This window comes from Acomys minous (genome assembly GCF_964271855.1).
Source record: "Acomys minous genome assembly, chromosome: 9".
In the NCBI taxonomy this organism is placed as follows: Eukaryota; Metazoa; Chordata; class Mammalia; order Rodentia; family Muridae; genus Acomys; species Acomys minous.
Genome location: NC_140490.1, coordinates 18,775,890 through 18,801,258, shown reverse-complemented (window position 1 = coordinate 18,801,258; position 25,369 = coordinate 18,775,890). Strand labels below are relative to the sequence as shown.

At 39.6% G+C, this 25,369-nt stretch overlaps 1 protein-coding gene across 4 annotated transcripts in view; it reads left to right on the top strand.

Moving 5' to 3' along the window:
* The window catches only part of SFMBT1 (Scm like with four mbt domains 1), a 99,976-nt gene that overhangs the window by 34,104 nt on the left and 40,503 nt on the right, over nt 1-25,369 (top strand). For all 4 annotated transcript variants that reach the window (XM_084796194.1, XM_084796192.1, XM_084796193.1 and 1 more), the window contains exons 2-4: nt 13,157-13,296; nt 18,628-18,722; nt 23,676-23,916. In XM_084796194.1, the coding sequence (XP_084652320.1) occupies nt 13,269-13,296; nt 18,628-18,722; nt 23,676-23,916 (364 nt within the window). In that variant the 5' untranslated portion in view covers nt 13,157-13,268. The remainder of the gene's footprint in view (nt 1-13,156; nt 13,297-18,627; nt 18,723-23,675; nt 23,917-25,369) is intronic.

The window sequence follows — 25,369 nt, the reverse complement described above, 5'->3', positions numbered from 1 at the left end:
GTATATACCATGTGTGTCTTTCTGGGTCTAGGTTACCTTACTCAGGATGATTGCTTCTAGCTCCATACATTTGCCTGCAAATTTCAAGATTTCCTTATTTCTAATAGCTGAGTAGTATTCCATTGTGTAAATGTACTACAGTTTCTTTATCCATTCTTTGGTTTGAGGGGCATCTAGATTGTTTTCAGATTCTGGTTATTATGAATAAGGTTGCTATGAACATAGTTGAGCAAATGTCCCTGTTGTATGGTGGAGCATCTTTCAGATATATGCCCAGGAGTGGTATGGCTGGGTCTCATGGTAGCACTATTCCCAAATTTCTGAGATAGCGCCAGATTAATTTCCAAAGTGGCTGTCTAAGTTTGCACTCCCACCAGCAATGGAGGAGTGTGCCCCTTTCTCTATGTCTTTGCCAACATATGCTGTCACTTGAATTTTTTTATCTTAGCCATTCTGAAGGGTATAAGGTGGAATTACAGAGTCATTTTGACTTGCATTTCTCTGATGACTAAGGATGCTGAGCATTTCTTTTAAGTGTTTCTCAGCCATTCAGTATTTCTCTGTTGAGAATTTTCTGTAGCTCTGTACCACATTTTTTAATTGGATAATTTGGTTTGGTGGTGTTTAATTTCCTGAGTTCTTTATATATGTTGGATATTAGCCCTTTGTCCAATATAGGGTTGGTGAAGATCTTTTCCCAGTATGTAGGCTGTCACTGTTAGCAGTGTCCTTTGCCTTACAGAAGCTTTTCAGCCTCATGAGGTCCCATTTATTAATTGTTGATCTTAGAGCCTGAACTATTGGTGTCCTGTTTAGGAAGTTTTCTCCTGTGCCAGTGAATTAAAGGCTCTTCCCCACTTTTTCTTCTAAAAGATTTAGAGTGTCTTATGTTGAGGCCTTTAATTCACTTGGACTTTAGTTTGGTGCAGGATGATACATAGGATCTATTTGTATTTTTCTACAGTTAGACCAGCACTGTTTGTTGAAGATACTATCTTTTTTTCCACTGTATGGATTTGGCTTCTTTGTCATCTTTAGAGCTTTTTACAAAGGAAGACCTATTACCAGGAACAGCGCTCACGTATGTTTATTAGTTTTTATCAGCCGATTCATTGATTGTAGTTCCCAAACCTTTCTATAGCTACTTGTGTCTTCTTCTTATATTGAGGATTTAGTACATACAGTAAAATGGTTGAGAGGACATAAGAGAAGATGAGAAAATCCATTTTTTTTTTGTGAAAAAAGCCTTTCATATAAAGTGTTTTGGTTTTTCGAGACAGGGTTCTCTTGGCTATCCTGGTCTCCCTTTGTAGACCAGGCTGGTCTCAAACTCACAGTGATCTGCTTTCCTCTGCCTCCCAAGTGCTCCATTAAAGGCATCCATCACCACTCCCGGCTTTTTTTTGTTTTCTTTTTTGCATTGCCAGTAGATTAGTATGGTTCCGAAAGAATTTAGGTTTTGAATTTGTCTTTCAGATCTCCATTCCTTGACCTTTTTTTTTTTCATTCCTTGACCTTTGAAATGGGAGTTATTTCAAATATTGATGGGGTGGATAAAGTATATTGCATTGTACAGTGATCACTCAAATGTCAGCTTTGTTCTTCCCTTACTTCAGAGCAGTTTATTTAAAGAAGATCCTTTATAAATAAATAGTGTTCCTTCTTGAAGTAATTAAAGTGGTTATTATCTAAAAGTAACAAGCTGATGAGAATATTTTGGCAAGAGTAAATATAGTAATATACTTAGTTATACACATTGAGCATCTCTAATTTGAATTGTTCATTAGGGATGCTCACTGGCAAAGTCTATGCAAATATTCTAGAATCTAAAATTTAAAACACTTCTAATGCCAGGCATCTCAGATGAAAAGATACTCAACTTGTAAAAATTTCTTAGAATGTTTATATTAAAAAATTATGTAATTTAAAATCACTATTAATTATTAGAGTTTACAGTTTAAAAAACCAATTCTACACTCTGATTCTGCTTCCTTCCTTCATTTCTTTCTTTCTTTCTTTTTTGTCTTCCTTTTCCTCCTTCCCCCCTCTGTTCTTTTTTTCCTTCCTTCCAACTCACTTTGTAGACCTGAGTGGCCTCAAACTCAGATACCTGCCTACCTCTGCCTCTCGAGTGCCTAGTAAATAGTAAGCTAGACTTACTATTTCAAAATATAGTATTAGAAACAAACCAGCAACAACTTTTTTTGGTCTCCCTCTTGCAGACAGTCTTGTAGTCCAGATGGCACCAATGCATTGTGGCCCTGAATTTCTACTCTTTTTGCTTCTTTAGTGTTAAGATTATAGCTACCACACTCCAACTATAGTACTGGGGATTCAGACCATAGTTTTGTATATGCTAGGCAAACAACTCAGTTATATACCCAGGTCTGTCAAATACAAATTATTTATAGGAAGATATTTTTTATTTGTATTCTAAAATCAGTTACATGCATACATTTATTTATTTATGCTTCAGTAATTTGTGAGGATGCTGATATAGGACAGATCATACATTTAAGATTTTAATTTTATCCTTATTCTGGAAATCATAAATATATCTTAATTGAGAAAACTATCATCTTTTTATATGGTAAACCACTGGCAAGTCATCATAGGTGTAGTTTGTTTTGCGTCTGGAATAATGTTGTGAAAATACAGTAAATGCCTTTTTCATTTTGAATAAATTCAATACTCCACGAGGACCTGTTGTCTGGATTATTTTTAATTTGGTGGCATAGTTCTTATATTTAATATCATGATTTCTTTTTTCTCTTTGGTAGAAAGGTAAATTTAGCAGAAAGCTTTCTCTGGTCAGGTGTAAACAACTCAGTTGCTCATATCACTGATTGTACTCAAGTGTTATTTTAGCTTTTTAGGGTTATCTGTGTTGTTTTTTTGTTGTTTTTTTGTTTTTTTGTTTTTTGTTTTTGTTTTTTTTTCTCCAATGCTCTCTGTAAGATAGTTTCTTTCATTTACAGGGTAAAATAATGACCACTTTTATCACTTTGAGTACAAATCAATGAAATGTAGAAGTTATACTTAGCAAGTTTTATGAGTGGGTTGTCCTGTCTCCATTTAAGGCTTACCAGTGGAAACAGATGGAAATTTTTTTTTTTTGCTATCATTATAATAAAGAATCATGGCACAGCAATTCATAGAGCAGGTTTCAGATGCTTTACTTACAAAATTGTGGTTTAGGATTTGGGAATGGTAATAGGAAATATTTACATTTTTAATAACAAAATTTCCTTTGTTTTTTGTTAGTAGTTTTTTAAAAAAAGAATTTAATCATTTCAATATGTTTTTATTTGATGATTGAGGAGTTGTAATTTTTCAAAGGCTTCATTGCCTTTGTCATGTTTCTTGTGTTTCTCTGTCTAGTTTACACACATGTAGTTTTATTTAGTGATCTTGTTGGCAGTAATTCTATCCATGCCCCCGTTCTTATTGTGTGTATATTTTGTACTGCTTTTGCTTAAACACGAGTCTTTGAATGTTGGGCAAACGCACCACTCTTGAGCTGTATCCCAACTATAATACCAGGGGTTCTTATGGTTTTCTTTTTGACATTCATACACAGAGCTCATTAAATGATGTAAACATATAAGGTTAAAATGCATAAGACTTAAAAAAAGAAACCCGTTACATATTATCTATGGTATTGTAATATGATTATCTGTGCTCTGTGTTGATAAGGTTACATTTACTGATAATGCTACTATGATTTGTCTATACTTGAAGAAAATCTTTAATTTCTACAGATTAAAAAAATAAATATAAAACCTTTTCTTCACCTCAACTCTTGAGTTCTCTTTGTGAGTCTTAGAACTAAAAAAAGCTTTCTATAAACAGGAATAAGATAAATTACTTTAAAAAAAGATAAATTACTTAAGGTATAAATGCATTTTAGGAAATTTTTCATATTTTGCACTGGTGATTTGCAGTCAGTAGTTGTGAGATAAAGGAATGGTGAGTTTATTGTAAATTCCAGGAAACACTGATGGAGAAAAACCCAGGGGTTAAACAATTCCTGTATTGCAACGATAATATTCTGAAGACTCTTGGAGTAGGCAGGTCATTTGAGTGCATAGGATAGAGAAAAATGTGTGTGCTGTTGTTATCCTCAGTTATGGTTGGAAATAACTGAAATAGCATATGGGAGATGCTTGCGTTTTGGAGTCAGACTTGAATTCTGAGTAGGCTTCATGGTTTTGCTTGCTGGAGCCTTGGCTTTCTAGTTATAAACCTATTATTATACAATGCTTGCTTTAGACTTGTGAAAATGAAATGAGAACATGTCTAAGTGTTTAGAGCCCAAACCAATGCTGGTTTCTCTATGATTGGAAGGAGTTTACCTTTGCTCAATGCAACATCTCGTTAGAGAGCGGTTCAGTTTCCTTTTTGTAAAGGGAAGGATGTTGGAGTGATGATTTTTTTTTTTTTTTTAAATTTAGGGTCTCACTATGTAGGTCTGGCTGCCTGGGGTTTTTATGTAGAATAGCCTGGCCTCACACTCAGAGAGATCCACCTGTTTCTGCCTCCTGAGTGCTGAAACTAAAGGCATGCCAGGCCTAGAAAAGGTTTCCTAATATGGAAAGTTTTTGGTTGGAAAGTCTAGTTGTTAGGATTACCTAGAAGTGCCTTTAAATCTTGTTAGAAATGACTGAGAACCACTTTTGAATATGAATTACATGGAAGACATTCCCATACAGGCCATCTTATTCTACCTTAATAGATATTCTGTTAAAAAAAATGTTTTAATGACCTTATAGAGAAACAAGTTAGTTTTTTCACCATTATTATGGAATGTCTGATTTTATTTTATTTTTCCTTTGATTTTTTCTCTTTTTTGAAAATTTAATTAATTTATTCAAATTACCACTCAGTTATCCCATCACTTGTATCTTCCCATTCTTCCTTCCCTCCCGCTTTCACCCTGTTTCCCTCCCTAGGTCTATCACCGAGGGGGCCCTCTTCCCCCACTATATGGTCATAGGCTATCAAGTCTCATCTTGGTAGCCTGCTTATTCTTTCTTTGAGTGCCACCAGGCCTCCTCACCAAGGGGAAGTGGTCAAATATGGGGCACCAGAGTTCATGTCAGAGTCAGTCCCCGCTCTCAGAATGTCTAATTTTTTAAAAAAATTTATTTATTTATTTATTTACGTTTCTCAAGACAGACTTTCTCTGAGTAACAGCCCAGGTTGTCTAGACCCACTTTTGTAGATGAGGCTGGTCTCCAACTCACAGAGATCCACATGCCTCTGCCTCCTGAGTGCTAGATTATAAGCATGCACTACCATGCCCAGCTCACATCACACATCACATTTCTTTTTTTCTTTTTTTTCTTATTTATTTATTTATTTATTTTCCTTTTTTTATTAATTTATTCGTATTACATCTTGATTGTTAGCCCTTCCCCTGTTTCCTCCCATTCTTCCCCAGAATGTCTGATTTTAAAAAGCTTAAATGAGAAAGGGTTTGGTCAGGTTCACTGTTTCAGGGGTTCAGCCCATGGTAGCTTGGTTGCATGTACTTGGGCAGAATATCATAGCAGTGGGGTACATGGGAGAGGTAAATGAATAAATAGTCTTTGCCACATGTGCCCACCACCATGACAGGTAAGGGTCCTCCAGGGACCTGCTTCCTGTGATCTACTTTCTTGTAGAGGGTCAAAAACATAAGAATTTTCTAAAACACTGCCACTATATAGGAAACCCAAGTGGCAAAATAATCTTTCCAAGCTAATGAAATTTGAGTATTGAAGGCTACTATATATATATAAAGCCTATTGTTTTATTTTTTTAATTGGTAAGCAATACTGTTTCACAGCTGCTTTTCCTGTGACCAAATGATAGACCCACTTAGACTATGTCTTAATAGAAAGGATACATACATACTTATATTAAGGTTGCAACTTTAATTTTAGAGAGATAGTCATTTAAAAATTATTTGTAGGGCTGGAGAGATGGCTCAGAGGTTCAGAGCATTGCCTTCTCATCCAGAGGTCCTGAGTTCAATTCCCAGCAGCCACATGGTGGCTCACAACCATCTATAATGTGATCTGATGCCCTCTTCTGGCCTGCAGGTGTACATGCAGGCAGAATACTGTATACATAATAATAAATAACTCTTTTTTAAAAAGATAAAAATTATTTGTATGTGTTTGATTCGTTTATGCATGGATATGTTTGCATGTGTGTGTGTGCATTTGTACACATGTGTATGAGGAGGTTTAAGGTTGTTATCAGGAGCCATCCTAGATAGTTGTCTACCACATTTTTTGAGGCAGGATCACCCAGAGATCACTGATGTATCTAGTCTGGTTGCTTCAGCATCCTCTGCCCCTACCTTCTGAGTGCTGGAATTATAGTTGGACATCATGCCCACTTGGTTCTTACATGGTTCTGGAGATCTGAACTCTAGTCTCCATACTTAAATGGCAAGTGCTAACATTTAAAGTTAAACTCAACAGTATGATGTGTGTGTGTTTGTTTTGTGTGCCATGCTTGCATGTGGAGGTCAGAAGGCCACATGGGGAGTAGGTTCTGTACACCATAGGTTCCCTAGGGCTATTTGTCTGCATGAGAGACTGTAAACTGTAAGAGAAAATAAACCCTTTCTTCTCCATATTGCTTTCGGTCATAGTCTGTCTTTATTACAGCAAATTAGAGCATTTTTCTTCCATTATATTCTCAAGACTGTTTAGTAATGTAATTTTGTTTATTTGTTTTTTTTGTTGTTGTTGTTTTTAGCAGTCTGAACTTAATTGATATTTTGTTGAAGATCAAGAAGAAACGTAGTCTGTACTCTGATGTTTGAGTTGCTTATTGATTTTTTCTTTCTTTTCCTCCTCCTCCTCCTGTCCCCCCCCCCCCCCCCAATGATGTTTCTCTGTGTAGCCCTGTCTGTCCTGGAACTCTCTGTAGACCAGGCTGGTTTCGAATTAAGAGATCCTCCTACCTCTGCCTCGTGAGTGTTGGGATTAAATCTTACAAAGATTATTTTGAGAGAAGTTTGAAGTAAGCTGAAGATTTTTTGGTGATTAGGTTTGTCATTATTAAGACCCCCTCCAGGGACTGGAGAGATGGCTCAGTGGTTAAGAGCACTATCTTCTTTTCCAAAGGACCCACGTTCAATTCCCAGCACCCACATGTCAGTGCACACCTGTCTGTAACCCAGCCCAAGGGATCTGACACCTACACACTAATACACATAAAATGAAAGTAAATAAATTATTTTTAAAAAGAGCCTTCCAAGGCTAGACAGTAGTGGTGCACACCTTAATCCCAGCACTCAAGAGGCAGGCAGATCTCTAAGTTCAAAGTCAGCTTGGTCTACAGAGTGAGTTCCAGGACAACCAGGGCTACACAGAAAAACACTATCTTGAAAAACAAAAAAACATATACACACACACACACAAACAAAAAGACACTTCCAAGTATGGGATTTTGGTTTCCAGGGTAGAAAGTGCTGAGAGTCTCTTTCTTTCTGTCATTGAATTGTGACCAGTCATCTTCAAAACAGCTGCTATAATTTCAGCTATGGAGAGGCAGAGAAAGCAACATCATTCCAAATTAAAAACCACCCAGGACTACATGGTGAGTTCTAGGCCAGCTTTAGTAATATAGAGAGATCCCATCTCTAACAGTAGTAATAAGAACAATAGAAACCCCCAAAATCTTCAAATATCCTTTTTGGGGAACTTAATTTGAGCTTAAACTATTGCATTGTTTTTTTGATTTTTGTTTTTTTAATTTTTTATGCCTTAATAGAAAACAATATTGTATTTATTTAGCATCCTGTAAGAATTTGAGAAAAAATATGTTAATATCTACCCTAGTTTGCTTTCTGTTGTGAGAAATACCATAACCAAAAACAACATAAGGAGGGAAAGATTTTTTTCGTTTATGTGTCCTGATCACAGTTGATCATTGAGGGAAGTCAATACAGAAACTCAAAGAAACTCAGACAAGAGTAGAGCAGTAACTACAGACAGAGGAAAGCTGCTTACTGGCTTGTCCAACTTTCTTTCTTAGCCACCTATCCAGGGTAACACCATGAAGAATGGACTGGGCCCTCCCACAGCTACCCACTGGTGTCAGCACAGCAGTTTCCTGCCTCTACCTCGCTGAGTGCTGGGACTAAAGGTGTCCAGCCACCACAGCCTTTTGTTTGTTTATTTATTTGTTTATTTGGTTTTTCAAGACAGAGTTTCTCTGTGTAATAGCTTTGGCTATCCCAGAACTCGTTCTGTAGACCAGGCTGGCCTCCCGAGTGCTGGGAGTAAAGGCATGTGCTATCACCAGCCTTTTTAATCAAGAAAATGCACTAAAACCCCACAACAAAACAAAAATGACCTGCAATGATGTCCCATACCTTTAATTCCAGGACTCAGGAGGCAAAGGCAGGCAGATTCTATGAGTTCCAGGACAGCCAAGGCTACATAGTAAGACCCTGTCTCAAAAACCTCAAACTAAAACAATAAAAACAAAAATAAAGAAAGAAAATTCCCACATGCATGCCCTATAGGCCAGTCTGATGAGGTTCCTTTTCCCAGATTTGTTTAGGTTTGTGTCAAGAGGACAGAAACCAACTAGCACAGTGGCCTCAGATGTGTTCTTTGAGTTGATTTTACTTTTTTGATGTTTGTCCTGCACCATAGGCTGTGCTTTGGCCAACTCAATTTATTGTAAACAATTTAAATACAACAAATTAAACATTTGTTGCCCTTCAGAATAGTTTCCTACCGAACAACTGGCTTTGAAGCAGGGATCGGAAGAGTGTTACAGGCAGCACTTGTTTCCTCTTGAAGGGATATTAAGGATCTTTTGTGTTTGTTGACAAGGAATGAAAATTTCAATTCTTGATAGCTTTTTTTTATGACTCAGACATCTTTTTCAGTTATAATTTTGTCTAAAACTTTAAAATGAGCTATGGTTGTAAAATTATTTTTAAAAACAAAAAAATGAAAGCTTTGTGGAGAACATTTTCTGTAAAGCATGACAACATTACCAGTATAGTCACTAATATTAGGGTTAAAAGTGACTCCAGGACAGCCAAGGCTACACAGAGAGACCCTGTCTCGAAAAACAAAAAAAAAAAAAAAAAAAAAAAAGAAAAAAAAAATATGTAATTTTTGAAGGGACTCTGGCCAGCAGGAGTGTGGCGAGCACGGCTCTGGCAGGCTTTGCCCTTCTCCCCCATTCCCTCTACCTTGCTAAAAACCATTAGATTACGTGCCTAAAGCTAGCTGCCAATGTCTGTTTTCTTATCTGGCCACTTCCTCAACCTGAGGCTGTCTACAAAGGTGCAGCTATCAACGCACTGAAGTCCAGCAATCAAAAGCCCTCTTTGGCTCACCTAAGTAACATACCCAATTAAAATTAAACACCTCATCCTAATATGGTGGTTTCCATTTTACTTTTATAAACTGCCATTTTCCTATGGGCCATGTCTGTCTCCTCTCTGTCCAGACCGGCAGTCTTTTGATACAGTGAAAAGAAATTTCAAAAATCATAATTTAATAATCTTGGTAACTGCTCAGAAGTAGGTACATATTAGTAATTCCTGTAGAAATGGTTGTCAAGTAGTCATACTTAATAGTTGTGAACCAGGGACTTACAAGTTGATCAGAACTAGATTTCCAATATTCTTATTATGTAGTTAATATAGTATTTATGCCCAAGATATTTGAATGTGTATTAAAACTTAGAAAATTTGACATTAAATGGTCCTTATTAGAAAACATCAAAATTGAGGCATGGAAAAGTTAACGTAGGGACAGGAAAGATGGCTTAGCAGTAAGAGCACCACTGACTGCTCTAGGACTCAGGTTCGATTCCCAGCACCTCAATGGCAGCTTACAAATGTCTATAACTCCAGTTCCAGGGACTCCAGTATTGCCTTCTAGCCTCTGTGGCACCAGGAACACAAGTGGTGCATAGACATAGATGCAAGCAAAATACCCAAACACATAAAGTAAAAATGATACATCTTTAAAGTTAGTATAAATTACTGATTAGCATGGAGAAATACCTTCATGGCTGATTAGCACATTTAGAGAAAGTGAACCTGACAGGAAAACGGCCTAGGTTAAAAACAAAAAACAAACAAAAAACTGAAGTAACCCCCTCCCTCAATATCAACCCTGTTCTAGATTGAAAAAAGGGGGCCTTTATTATACTTAGGTGAAGCATGGTGTATGAAAATAACTTATAAATAAAAATACTATACATTAAATAGGCATATAATTCAATTTCTGTTAACTGTCAACGTTTCCTTGAAAGCAAAAAGAACAAAGCTTTAAAGAGCAGACAGGCATGTTCTCCTAATTTTCTTTGGGATTCATGTTGTTTCTTACCCAAGCTACTCTTCTTTACAAATTTCCAGTTCCACCCTTCCAGTTGTTTAGGTCCAAAATGTGTTCTTATCCATCTTTACTCCTCTCAGTGTTTTCACTGCTCCTGTCCTCAGCCTTGACACCACTGTCTCACCAGGACTCTCCCAGGGACTTTAAATGGATTTTTCTGTTTCTCCTTTGTTTCTAGTCTCTTTCAACACCACTCAACATAGCCACAGAGAGCCACATGGTCTCCTTTAAAAGGTCAGATTATGTATTATGTCCCTTTCCTCCTCATAATTCGCCAGTGTTGTCCCCAAAGCCAAAATCTTCACAGTAGCCTACATGTTTTTGTTTTTTTGATACATGGCTCACTATAAAGCCCTGGCTGTTCTGGAGCTCAGAGATCTTCCTGCCTTTGCCTTCCAAATGCTGAATATTAAAAGCATGTGCCACTGGGACCATTGTGCCTATAAGTTCCTGAAATTTTCTTTGTTTATTTTTCCCCCTGAAGTTTTCTTGCGTTCATATCCTAGTGTCCTCACCCTTTATCAGTCTTTTCCGACCACTGTGTCCTCTAACATCCACACAAGTTCCCGATCGGCTTCTTGTTCTTGTTTCTACAGGTTTCATATAGTTCATTTTTCTTTACTTCCCCTCAGTTGCTGGCTCGTGTCCTCTACACTAACACCTTGATCATCCGATTGAAAGTAGCACTTTCTAGCCTCCTGCCTCTCTTAGCTTTTCCAGTAACAGTTATTTTCATCAAATGTATTATAGGGGTTTATTTGCCATCTACTTACACTGCATTGTAGAACAACGAGGGCATGCTTTCTCCCATGTCCCCCCTATTATTTTTTATAACCTATAATATTTGTTACCCACAATATGGTGTGTCAGTATATGCTCAGTAAATAATTGAGTAAATGAGAAAGACTTCTGCGGCAGCTCATAATACCATTCCTATTGTTGCATAGAGCTTTCTTTCTTTTCTACCCCAACAACCCCAAACAGGGTTTCTCAGTAGCTCTGGCTGTCTTGGAACTCACTCTGTAAACCAGCCTAGTGTCAAACTCACAGAGATCCATGTGACTTTACCTCCTAAGTGCTTGGATTAAAGGTGTGTGCCACTCCTCCACCCAGCAAGCTTTCTTAAATAACTTATATTAGTGGTTTATATAGGTAGTGTTAATTTGAAATACTATTTACTAATGTTGGGGCCACATAGGTTCAGGCATTGAGCATACGGTCCCCAGTTGGCAGCACTGTTCAGGGAGGTAGTACAGTCTGATTTGAAGAAGTATGTCTCTGGAGGGTGCGCTTTCAGAGTTTATATCCTTGCCTCACTTCCACTTCCAGTCTGTTTGTTCTGTCTGTCCTGTATCTGTCATGTTGTGTGACCCCCTTACCCCCAGACTGCTGCTTGTAGTTGAAGTGATCACACAGCTTCCTGCTTCTGACACCAGGCCTGCTTCATGCTGCTATGCCTCCCCACCATAATGGACTCTTATTCCTCTGGGACCATAAGCTCAAATAAACTTATGCTTCTATGAATTGGCTTGATCATGGTATTTTATCATAGCAACAAAAAATTAATATAGAAGTTTCAGTACTAGTTTTCTGTTACTTAATAAAATCACGACCAAAATCACCTTGGTAGAAAAAGAACTTATCTGGCTTGCACTTCCAAATCACAATCCACCAGTGAGGGAAGGCGGGCCAGGAATTCAAGTGGGAACCTAAAGGCAGGAGCTGAAGCAGAGATCATGGACGAATGTTGCTAACTAACTTTCCTTTGTGACACTCACCTTGCTTTCAGGGATAGTACTGCCCACAGTAGGCTGGGCTCTCCAGCGTCAGTTGCTAATGAAGAAAAGATGATGCCCTACTATGCCAACAGGCCAGCCTGATGGAAGAAGTTCCTCAATTGTGGGTTTCTTTTAGGGGTTAACTTTAGTTTGTGGCAAGGTGACAAAATCCAGCCAGCATAGACTCCTTCAGTATAAGTGCCATTAAAAAAAAAAAGCTTTAGAACTTTATTTTACATGTCATGAAAGTTACTTAGTATGCAGAGGCTGAGGAGATGGCTTGGTCAATAAAGGACTTGATTTATAGCATGAGGACCTGAGTTTAGAGTCCTAATGCCCCACATTTTAAAAAAAGAAGAAGAAAAAAATCTAAATACAGTGGCACAATCTAGTCACTGCACTGGAGGGGTGGAAATAAGAGGATCTCTGGGCGTGCTAGCCGTCAGTCTAACCACGTCAGGAAACTCCCAAGGTTGGTGAGACAAGTAGAACCCAGAGGGCTGGATGGGAAGCAGGGGACCCAGTCTCTAAAAAAAGAAAAGTGGTAAGTGATAGAGTAAAACACACTACATTGACCTCAGGCCTCTATACCTTACATACACTGATACTAAGTATACAGTTCTTAGAAGGCATCCAGATCCCCTGGAGCTAGAGTTTACAGACGGTTGGGAACCATCATGTGAGTACTGAGACTTGAACATGGGTCCTATAGTCAGTAGTCAATGCTCTTAACTGGTGAGTCATCGCTTCAGTCACAATTTATGGTAGTCCTTAGATATCAAGGATTTGACAGTCTTTGTACACACACATCCATATATCCGTACTCACTAGACAAATTTTAAATTCAGAAAAGGTGTTACCCCCACCCCTGTAATCTTATTTCTTCTAAGTGATTTTCTTTTCTCTTACCACTCAACCCAGTCAAATGTTGTCTTATGAATAAGTAAATACATTTGAATTTTGCCATGTTGATAACTTAAAAAAATACCTTTTAACACTTTTGTTTAGACCCTTGGATGCCCACTGGACAGAAACTTGAAACTTCAGATCATCTTCATAACATAGCAGAGACCACAGCCTACTCGTTATTTGGGGAAGAGGGAGCCCATGTGCTGTGGAGATGAACGGGGAGCAGCAGCTTGATGCAGGTATTGGTTCTGCTAAATCCCTTCTCCAGAGTGTGGATGTGTTACTTTGTCTGACTTGTCTTTTCTGCCTCTAAACTGGAGGCCTTTTGAAGTAATTACATTTTTCACTGCCGTCTCTTGGGTATGACAGTGTGGCATTAAAACTATAACTGTTGTTTGCTGGAAAAAAATAAGTTCTTATGAACAGACTTCGTTTTCTGAATTTTGATGATTACTTTATAACTGTTTTTAAAAGATTTATTTATTTATTTAATGTATATGAGTCCTCTATTTGTATGTACACCTGCATGCTAGAAGAGGGCATCAGATCACATTTTAGATGGTTGTGAGCCACCATGTGGTTGCTGGGAATTGAACTCAAGTCCTCTGGAAGAGCAGACAGTGCTCTTAACTGCTGAACCATCTCTCCAGCTCCCTATAACTGTTTTAAAATACTTTATGAATTCATAAGAAGTTGCAAAGATAATATCACAGGTTCCATGTTCTCCATCACTCAGTTTCTCTTATCTCATGAAACTATAATATACAATAAAAAACACTACTCAGCTATAAAAAACAAGGAAATCCAGAAATTTGTGGACAAATGGATGGAACTGGAAATTGACAGTCTTGCATGTCAAAAAAATCCAATTAATTTGTATCTGTGTGCAGCCAAACAATAGGCCGAGTTCTGCAAGTCTTGTGGAAGAGTGGGAGGAAGGATTGGGGGAGCCAGAGGGGTCAAGGACACCACAAACAGACCTACAGAGTCAACTAACTTGGCCCATGGGAACTCAGAGAGACAGAGCCACTAACCAAAGAGCTTGCATGGGCTGGACTGAGACCCTTCTACATATATGTAACAGATGTGCGGCCTGGTCAATATGTGGGTCCCCTAAAAACAGGAGTAGGGGCTGTCTCTGACTGTTGGATGTCTTTGGATCCCCCTCCCCTAGCTAGGCTGCCTGGTCTGGCCTCAGTAGGAGAAGATGCACTTAGTCCTGCTGTGACTTGAGGTGCCAGGGTGGGTTGGTAACCCTTAGGGGCCTCCCCTTCTTTGAGAAGAAAGAGGGGGGGTGAGGGGAGGGGACAATGCAGGCAGGACTGGGAGGAGAGGAGGCAAGGGGCTGGGATCCGGCCGTAAAGTGATTAAATAAATAAAAATTTTAAAAACTGTATATTTGTGTGAGCTCAGCATGGCACACATGTAGAAAGATAGGACAGCTTAGGAAAGTTCTTTTCTCCCATGTGAGCCCTAACAATTGAACTCAGGTGATCAGACTTGTCAGCAAATGCCTTTACCTGCTAAGCCATCTTGCCAGTCACAGCTTGTTACTTTGTATTGTGAGTCACATTTCATGAATGTATTGCATGTGTATCAACTACTCATCTTTTCATACATTTTGATTTTTAAAAATTTTTAGCTATCACAAATAAGTTGCTGTCAATAGTTGTAGATACAGTAATCTATTTTGGGAGAAAAAAATGCCAGTTCATTTTTAAATTTTGTTTTATGATTGAGAATTTTATATAAGAATATGTGTTTTGATCAGATCCATTCTCCACTCCCTCTCCTCCAACTCTTCCAAAGCCCCTAACCACTGTTTCCAATTAACTCCAGTGAGTCCACTTTGTACTGCCTTTATGTGCATGGGTATAGGGCCATCTGTTAGAACATGGTAACCTGTTAAGGGCTACATCCAAAGGAAACTGACTCTCCTCCAGCAGCCATCAATTGTCAGTAGCTGTTTAGCTGACAGTACTTCTGAGTCCTTCTTGGACCTGTGCTGAAATTTTGGCCAGCTTGGTTTTGTACAGGTTTTGTACTTGATGAAGTCACAATTTCATCATCTCTGAGCCTTGGAGAGGAGGTAGTGTGTTATAGATGCTTCATTTGGGGCTGAGCATTCTAAAGTCTTGAGTGCAATTTAAAAATATAGGCATAGTGATAAAACTCATACTGTTATCCAGAGTGACCATACCATTTTTATGTTTTTTCTTAATTCATGCATATTAATTATACACAGTAAAGGTTTCACTTGAATATGACCATTTTCATATAAGTATATGCTACATTTTGGTCATATTCACCCTCTATTACATTCTGTTGTTTCCTTCCTCTTCCTAACTAGTTCCTTATTTACTTTCATGCCTTTTTCTTATTGGTGATCCAATGAGTTTAATTAGCATTGCTTATAAGAGCAGTGGTAAGAAGCTGGGCGAGGTGGTACACACCTGTAATCCCAGCACTCTGGGAGGCAGAGGCAGGCAGATTTCTGTGAGTTTGAGGCCAGCTTGGTCTACAGAGTCCAGGACAGCCAAGGCTACACAGAGAAACCCTATCTGGAAAAAAGAGGAGGGGGGGGAGGAGGAAGAACAGTGATGAAAGACTATTTACAGTAGCTTGGTCAATTTACCATTGGCTATACCACTGGAAAAAAATGTTTCTTCCTCCCCTGGCAACCGCTATCTTTATAGATTCTTGGGGAAAGGTGCAGATGCTTCCATCTCTCCTCCGTTATGGAATGTTGATGGGCCCAGGCTTGTGCAGTTCTTACATGGGTAATCACAGCTACTGTGAGTTCATGAATGCAATGACTATGTAATGCCATGAGGACAGCATTCCACAACATTTCATCTCTTCTAGCTCTTGTATTCCTCTGTTTTCGCCATGTTCTCTGAGCCTTACAGAGTAGGTAATATCTATGCCTCACTTAGGCCTGGGCATTTATTTATTCTCAGCACTTTGATCACTTATGAGTCTTGGAAGTAGCTGCCACCCATAGCAAAAAGAAAGTTCTTTGACCAAAGCTGATAACACTATCCTATGTGCATAAATAAATATATTTATAAGGTGATTTATTGGACATAGTATATTCATTTAGCAAAACAACAGTGAGATTTCCTCATTAGGGCCTATGACCTCCCCAGCCATGGGGTGTTTGACCAGATTTACAGTACCAGATATGAATTTTCTTCTTGTGGAGCAGGTCTCACAACCAAGCAGAAAGCAGTTGGTTACCCTCATAACAGCCATGCCATTAGTGCACCAATGGGAACATCTTAACCAATAGGTTGGTATGGAAACCTATTGGGTCAATGGCTGAGTTTAAAACTATTGATAACTTTACTCTTGAGCAACCTACATTGCATCTCCTAGTAATGTGAAACTAGTCAGCAAGGAGGAAGCCTCTTGCCCCACTTCTTAAAAAAGAATGTGGGTTTAATATTAAGTTATGTATATGGATTTGTACATGTGAGTACAATGCCCACAGAGACCAGAGGGCATCAGGTTTCCTAGAACTGAGTTCACAGGGAATTATGAGCTAGGTCATAAAAAGTAGAAGGGTAGATCAGATCCTATAGAGCCTTTGCAGTCTTACATATGAGTGAAAGGGAAAAGATAGGCCTTGCTCTTGATATAGCAATGGACGACATGAGAAATAGATTTAGGACATGCTTCATTGGATTGTATGTAAGAGCTGAGTAAAAAGGGAGGTAGACCAAAAGTTCACACTTTCTAGATTGAGTAAAATATTGGGCTGGAGAGATGGCTCAGAGGTTAAGAGCACTGACTGCTCTTCCCGAGGTCCTGAGTTCAATTCCCAGCAACCACATGGTGGCTCACATGGCTAGAATGTGATCTGATGCCCTCTTTCGTCATGCAGGCAGAGCACTGTATACATAATAAATAAATCTTTAAAAAAAATACTGGCTAGTAGTATTTTTGCTTGGTTGTAGAATACTCAGAATCAAATTCACAGTTTAAGTTTGAAATGTCTATTAAGAATCCCCAATGTTGGTATTAGATACTGTTGACCTTCCTGCTCAGATGAAAGGGCATCCTTGGACTTAGAAGCCTAGGAACCACATAGCTCTGAGGTGGGACAGTGTCCTAGTAGAAGGGCATCCCAAGACACGGCAGCCCAGGAACCACACAGCTCTGAGAGGAAGCCTCCTCAGCAGAGGCCTTGCAGCTCCCAGGAGAGAGTATCCCCAGCTGAGCTCAGGAGCTCAGGAGCCTCAGCCCCACTCCACTTCTTGACTTCTTTCCTTTTTCTCTGTATGGCTTCTTGGCTTCTTTGATGAGTCACACCAGGCAGCAAATCTCATAGAAGAAATTTATTGGAGGGTCCAGGGTGTGGAGGAAGAAACCCATGGTTGGCTGCCTCTGCTTTCAGGAGAGGACAGAAGAAAATTGAGCAGACACAGCCTTTATATAGGATTTCTTAGGGGGTGCAGCTTTCTAGGGCAGAGATTTCCAGGGTGAGGATTGATGGGATTTCAAATCCTGAATTTTGGGGATTGTCCCCCCTCCCCAGTCTTTTCACCCAAAATTAGCATAATCTGGGAAGGGTCCTATTGAGGGGCTGGAGTTGTCCTTTGTGAGTTACAGAGGCTGGAATGCTGTTGTTACGATACAGAGGTCTGGGGGAAGGGCCCGCTGGAGCTCCTTAGCCAGGGGGCTGGCCACTTTCCTGCCTTGAGAGCTTATACAAAGTTTAGAAAGGAAGTCCACAGCAGGAGAATAGCCAAATAGCAGGAATAGCCAACAGGTACTCTATGCTTGAGTCCAAAGTAATGTGAATAGTTTCATAGTTACACTAGTTTCATATAATCCATTTGTATAAACTTGTGATTTGTTTCTCCACTGTCAGTGTTGTATTGGTATGGAGAGATACGGCAGTTCTTATAAAGAAAAACATTTAACTGGGGCTGGCTTATAATTTGAGAGGTTTAGTCCATTTTCATCGTGATGGGAAGCATGGCAGCCTGCAGGCAGACATGGTGCTGGAGAGGTAGCTTAGAGTTTTACACCTGGATCTGCAGGCATCAGGAAGAGAGAGAGACTAGGCCTGGCTTGTGTTTTTGAAACCCCAAAGGCCATCCTCAGTGACACATTAACTCCAACAAAGCCACACGTACCCCAGCCTTCTAATCCCTGTCAAGTAGTACCATACCCTAATGACCAAACATCCAGATATATGAGCCTATGGTGTCCGTTCTTATTCAAACCACCACATCTAGCAAAGAGACTATATTAAATGACTGTTGTGTTAAATTGAGTTGACTTAGGGAACCTGTCGTTAAAACAAAAATTGCTGCCAGGCGTGGTAATCCCAGCACTTGGGAGGCAGAGGCAGGTGGATCTCTGTGAGTTCAAGGCCAGCCTGGCCTACAAAGCTAGTCTAGTACAGCCAGGGCTACACAGAGAAACCCTGTCTCAAAAAACAAACAAAAATTGCTTTTTTGTGTGTATAAAATCAATTACTTTGTCCTACAGTATGCTTGTTTGTATACCTTGAATTTACTTGGAGATATAACTTTTTGTCGTTTTGCTCTCTTTTGCAGATCCTGGGTCTGGTGTAGAAGAAGTGGAATTCAGCTGGGAAGACTATCTAGAAGAGACAGGCTCCACCACAGCTCCCTATGCATCCTTTAAACATGTAGGCAGTACCCCTTGGTTTTTCTTTTTTTCTTTCGAGACAGGGTCTCACTGTATAACCCTGGCTGTCTTGAAACTCACTATGAAGACCAGGCTGGCTTCATATTTAGAGAGATCACCCTGCTTTCCCCTAGTGCTGGGATGTGTGCCACAATGCCTGTCTTGCCCCTTTTCTTTTAATCTTTGTATTTTGTCTTAGAGTTCTTTTCTACCTCTGTGACAAAGTACCATGACCAAGGCAATTTACAGAAGAAATAATTTGTCTCTTCTGAGACTCAAGGCAGTCTCTTAATTGTAACCCCTATAAAAATCAAAAATCAACTTACCCACTTCTAGTTTACATTGACAAGGAACATACATTACCATTCCAAAAGGGAGGACAAGGGGCAATAGTGAGGAAATACTGGACCAAGAAAGGTGGAAACCTAGCAGTACAAATTTCAGATCCTGGATTCTTTGTCTGATGTTAAAGGACGTAGATGGCTTTGCCTTTCCAGCTTTGCTGACTCCCAACATCTCTCCCTTTGCTGCTTTTGCTGTCTATTTGCAGCTCTCTTTGGCAGATAGTCCATGATTCTGGCATTTCCAACATTCTGAGGTCTTCAAAAACAGGCTTCACGTTCACAGCTTCATGGTCGTGTTCTCTCTGGGCCTGCCATACACCTGGCCTCAGTGGCTTTCCTTAACCTCTGGGGGATGTTGTTTCCATGACCCCTTTACTCCTTTATCCTTCTTGATTCTAAAGCCAAAATGATGTGTCAGATGCTTCCAAGCTCTACTGCCACTTGGGATGGAACTGACTGGCCCCTTGGCCCTTTTTGAATTACATTTGTACAAGCTTTACTTTGCTGTTGATTTTTAGACCAGTGATTCTCAACCTTCCTAATGCTGCAATGCAACCCTTTAATACAGTTCCTTGTTGTGGTGATCCCCAAACATGAAATTATTTGTGTTGCTACTTCATAACTAATTTTGCTATTGCTATGAATCTTAATGTAAACATCTCATATGCAGGATACCTGGTATGGCATCCCTGTGGAAGGGTGGTTCCATCCACAGGTTGAGAACCATTGCCTTAGGCCTTTACTTTTCACAGGTATCAGGATAATCAGGAAGAGGTCATACCTGGACAGCACTACTCCCTTATTCCATTTCTCCTTATTTCTTTCAGCACATACCATGGCTCCAACATTAAATTTTCTGGTGCTTTTTCTCCTCAAAGTGTACATTTTTTTTTTTTGCCTGGTTTGATCTTTTTCATTATGGATCTGCATATGAGTGATTATAAATAACAACTGACTGAGTCAGTATTAGGCTGTCATGAACTCTCCTCTGCCAATGAAATTTGTCTAAAACTCTTAAATTTAGCTTCATAAAGATTCTCAGGACAAGGGCAAAACATAGTCACATTCTTTGCTGAAAAATCCAAGAATGGTCTCTATCCCAGTTGATAATAATTGTTCACCTCTGAAACCCTTGAGCTGAGCCTCTATAATTCACACTTATCTCAGCACTGTTGTCATTTAAACTCCTACTAGGATGCCCCGTTAAGCCTTGTTTATAGTACTCAACCACTTTCCTAGTCCAGAATCCCAAAGTGGTCTACATTCTTCAACAGAACAGCAGGGTCAGGCCTGTAACAGCAGTACCCTTACCTTCTGCGTACCCCGGTACCACCTTCTGCGTAAGTGGACTCAAAAGTATTTTAAGTTAGGATACTTGAAAAGATTTAAATGGTTTTCCTTTTTCTTTCTTCCTGCTACTCTCATTAAGAAAATTTGATCTAGCCAGGTGCAGTGGTGCACTCCTGTGATCGTAGCACTCAGGCAGGCAGATTTGTTTAGAGTTTGAGGCCAGCCAAGGCTACACAAAGAAGCCCTGTCTTAAAAGATAGACAGACAGAGAGAACACATGACCCTTTTGCTGGAGGTAGGGGTATGAACAAAGTACACTGACACAGATGTATGGAAATGTTAAAATAAAACTTGTTTAATTTTATCAGTAAAACATTAATAATAAAAGAAAGTCCGGGCCTGGGAAGATGCCTCATTTAGTATGATGCTTGACATACAAGTATGAAGACCTCAGTTCAGATCTCTAGTACCCACATAAAAAGTCAGGCATGCTTGCATAAACCTGCAGTCCAAATGCTGGGCAGGTGGAGAATTGGAACTTCATGAAACCCCAGAGTTCACACTGTCAGAAAGAAGGCTTTGATTTGTAGAGATGCTTTTTGATGATGGGTAGTATCTTTTTTCTCTCAGAAATTGGGGGTAAAGTGTAATATTAGTTGTAAATTGTAATTGTAAAATGTAGCTGGGAGTAGGAAGGATGGGATGAGGAGAAAGGAAGATTGAGTAGGATTTTTGTTTGATTTTTGCTTTTTGAGATAAGATTTCTTGTGCAATAGCCCTGGCTGTCCTGGACTTGCTTTGTAGACCAGGCTGGCCTCCAACTCACAGAGATCTGTCTGCCTCCACCTGGGATTAAAGGCATGTACCACCACACCTGGAGTGGAAAGGATTATTTTTAAATTTAGGGCTGATTAGGAGAATGGTAAAATCATATAAAAAAAAAACAATTATCTAACAGTATGGTTCCTGTGTTCAGAATATTTTATTTTTCACAAGATTTCATTGGCACTGAAAATGAGGACTGAAAAACTGCGTACTTGCTGTAATTAAATGACCCCAACCCTCCAGCTAAGGTGCTCTCTGCCTGAGCTGTGTTCTCAAAGGACAAAGCTAGCTTCTGAGTTAACAAGGTGCCATGTGGAAGATGAAGACTCCTCTGAAGGAAATTCTTTACTGCAGAGAAGACAGGCAGACCAGTCAGAGTCGGTGGTAGTAATTCCTTCAACAGGAGACTTGCAAAACAGCTATGGTGTCAGTTTGTCAGGCAGAACCTCTGCCTGACGCATTGCAGGAGAGCTGAGGAGGCACGGGTGGTGGTGGGGCTGTGCTCTTAGGATAGAAACTGTTGGTGGTTTTTTCCAGACAGGATTTCTCTGTGTAGCCTTGGCTGTCCTGAACTCTCTTTGTAAACCAGGCTGGCCTCAAACTCAGAGCAGCTTATCTGCCTTTGCCTCTCTGTGCGCTGGGATTAAAGGTGTGCACCACCACACCTGGCTAGGAGAGAAACTCTTGTTTCCTTGCTTTTTGAACTTTAAGCTCTGAAATTCTTACTGGCAAGATTCAGTCACAGGCAGCACAAGCTTAGTTGAGTCAGTTTAAGGGTTGAATAACTTCCAAAGCCGTGGTCTCAAAAAATTACCTGCACATGTTGGAGTACTGGTTCCCTTGAAAATACACAACAGAATCTTCAAAGTAACTCAGTCAACACACTGTGTCTTGATTCACGAGATCCGTCAGTTCTCGGTGTTGTATAGACCTAGCCTAGAGAGACGGTGTAAAATCCTCTTTGGTGTGTGCTAGATTTCTGAGAAAAAACCTTTTGAATGTGAATTTCATACTATATTTTCAGTTTTTATTTTAAGAAAACTATAGATTTATTTTAAAAGAAAAGAGCACGAGACTTGGCTTTTTTGGTTTATTAAGGACTACACTCTCATTTTCCAGTGATTTTTTTTTTTACTTCATTTCCATTTGCTTTAATTGTTTTAATTACATCTTTACTTACTTGTGCGCTGGTGTGCACAGTGCATGTCTGGAGGCTAGAGAGCAACCTGCGGGGCTCTGCAGGGACTGAACTCAGGCAGCCAGGGTTGGTGGCAGGTGCCTTGATTTATCATAGCAGTTTTAGCATCTGTCAGTAATGTTTTTGCTTGCTGTGCTTATTTATATGATATTTGTCTGATGACAGTTATGTTCATTCCATTGTATTTATTTAATTTTGAGGTAAGGTCTCATTACGTAGTTCAGGCAGGCTTAGAGCTCATGTTCCTCCTGCCTCGGGGTCTTGAGTGCTGGGACTAGTTCAGAACCACATGCCCATATTTTTCCTTCTTTTTTTTTTCTATATTTATCTTTTGGTTTGCTACTGTCTCCATTGGGAGATCTTTTTAGCCATCTTTTGTTTCCTTTTGACATATGCCCATCATTGTTTTGATTATTTCTGTTTGATACATCAAGACATTTCAGGCTCTTACTGTATTTTTATTTTTTCAGAATTGTTACCAGTAGCTTGATCCCCTGTTCTTGTTTATTGAAAGATGATGTGTAAAAACCAAGATTTGGGCAATGATTTGTTTACTTCTATATCTGTAGTCCTCTGAATTTGGAGTTAAGAAATATACATATACTTACTATACTGCTTTCTTATCAGTTACTATATTCTTATTTAGATACTTATGTTTCCAGTCCAGAATGAAAGGATCCACTCCAGTTTCCCCCACCTCGTTTTTATTTGTAACTTCTCCCACAGTGATTGCTATTATCCATAGTGTGCTCATATACTTAATTTTAATGTACTTTCGAATTGCTAATCCCTACCTCTGTCACCATGTTAGCCTTTTATCTCAATTGGAAGACTGTATTATAATAGCTGACAGAAGCATAGACCTTGGCACTGGAGTATGCCTTCCTGCATGCAGATAGTATATAACATTACTAGTGCTACTCACTTACTATCTCTATGACTTTTGTTATTTCTCTCTATGGAAATCACTCTTGAAGACATGTTGAAGGTTATGAAATGTGAATGTTTAGTAATATTTATGCTTTCTAGAAGACACTTTTTATATAGTCATAATAGACTGTGTTGTTGAAAATACCAAGTTCCATCACTGTCATGTAGGACTGGGCCCTGTAGCTACTTCTGCTTTGTCTAGACCACTGCTATGAGTTATAATTGGAATTTCTCAGGTTTTCCTCGAGAAGATTTTACTGGCATTTAGTGCTTCAGAAAGAAATGTTAAGTCTTTAAAAGGAATTTGGGGCAGAGAAACACTCATGTAATATGTTTGTCTGGTACCTAATAACATTTCTGTCTTCAGGTGGACATACGTTTGCAAAATGGATTTGCTCCTGGGATGAAGCTGGAGGTAGCTGTGAGCACAGATCCTGAGACGTACTGGGTTGCCACCGTCATCACTGCCTGTGAGCAGCTGCTCCTGCTCCGTTACGAAGGCTATGGGGAAGATCGGAAAGCAGACTTCTGGTGCGATATCAGGAAAGCTGGCCTCTTCCCCATCGGGTGGTGTCGGCAGAATAAGAAGGCCCTTGAAGCCCCAGAAGGTAGTAAAGTACTTCTTTTCAAGGTGTGATGAAATATTGCTGTGAGAAAATTGAGATTGGCCATTGTCTTAAGTTTTTCAGTCTTAAGCTTTTTAGGCTAACATTTTGAATGAAAGTTTTTATAGGAAGTAATGCATATTTCCCTGTTTCTAAAGTAATATCACATTCTCTATGATTTATCTTGTTATTTTAACATTTAGACTTGTTTTTAAACTGTGTGTTTGTGTCTGTAAGTATTCAGGCGTGTATGCCTTAGTGGGGTATGTGCATGGATGCCAGAACTGTAGTTACATACAGTTGAGAGGTGCCAAGTAATCAAACTCAGGCCCTGTAATAGAACAGTCAGTGCTTTTAACTGCTGAGACATCTCTCCAGCCCCTTCCCCCTATTAAAAACTTTTTTGTTTTGAGACAGATTGGCCTAGGTTATACTTTCATTCAGTGTGTAGCCCAGACTGGCCTTCAGCTTGCCATCCTCTTGCCTCTCCTTCCTGAGTAGCTGGCTTACAGACACGTGCCGCCAGACCCAGCACTCAGCAGGCCTTTCATAGTTCTCATTAGTCTGTCTCTCAGAGAGAAACCAGAGATCTGTTGAGAGGTTGTGCTGAGAGGCTCAGACTTTCTGGGTCCTCCTTTGGCTGAGGCTTCTTCAGAGAGCACCTCTTCTGAGAGGAAGCAGGACCCTTGTTCTACTGAATCAAAGAAGCCTAAAGAGACTGTTAGTTCCTTTGGGACTGGAGTTAGAGCTGTTTGTGAGCTGCTGTGCGGGTGCTGGGAATTGAACCTGGGTCCTACGGAAGAGCAGCCAGTGAGTGCTCTTAACTGCTGAGCGATCTCACCAGCCCCTTATTTTTATTATTTAGTCTTTGAGACGTTGTCTCCTGTAGCTCTAGTTGGCCTTGACTTTGCTATGTAGCCATGAATGACCTTGAATTTACAACCCTCCTTACTCTACCTCCTGAATGCTGGCATTCCAAGCATTTGCTAGGCTTCATTTTTGCAACCCAGTGCTCTGTGTGTTCTAGACAAGAGCTCCAACAACTGAGCCTCTGGCCCTGTAATTTCCTATTAGTTTTTTTCTCTATAAACTATCAAGTTTTGTTTTGGTTTTGGTTTTTCAAGACAGGATTTCTTTGTGTAGCCCTGGATATCCTGGACTTGTTTTGTGGACCAAGCTAGCCTGGAACTTACAGACTTACAGAATCTTCCTGCCTCTGCCTCTTGAGTCTGGGACTAAAGGCGTGCACTACCACTACCTTTTTTTTTTTAATGGTCATCAAAACCATAGTTTCTCATCTTTTCAGACTTAGGCTATATGAGTTGGGACTTGGTGCCTGCTGGTTGTTGCTGTTTTGTTTTTGTTTTTCTGATTTGGGAGTTTCTTGTTGTTCTTCTGGGGATTGAAAACAGAACCTTTATAAATCTGATTAAAGAAGTCTTCTTCCTAGATAGAG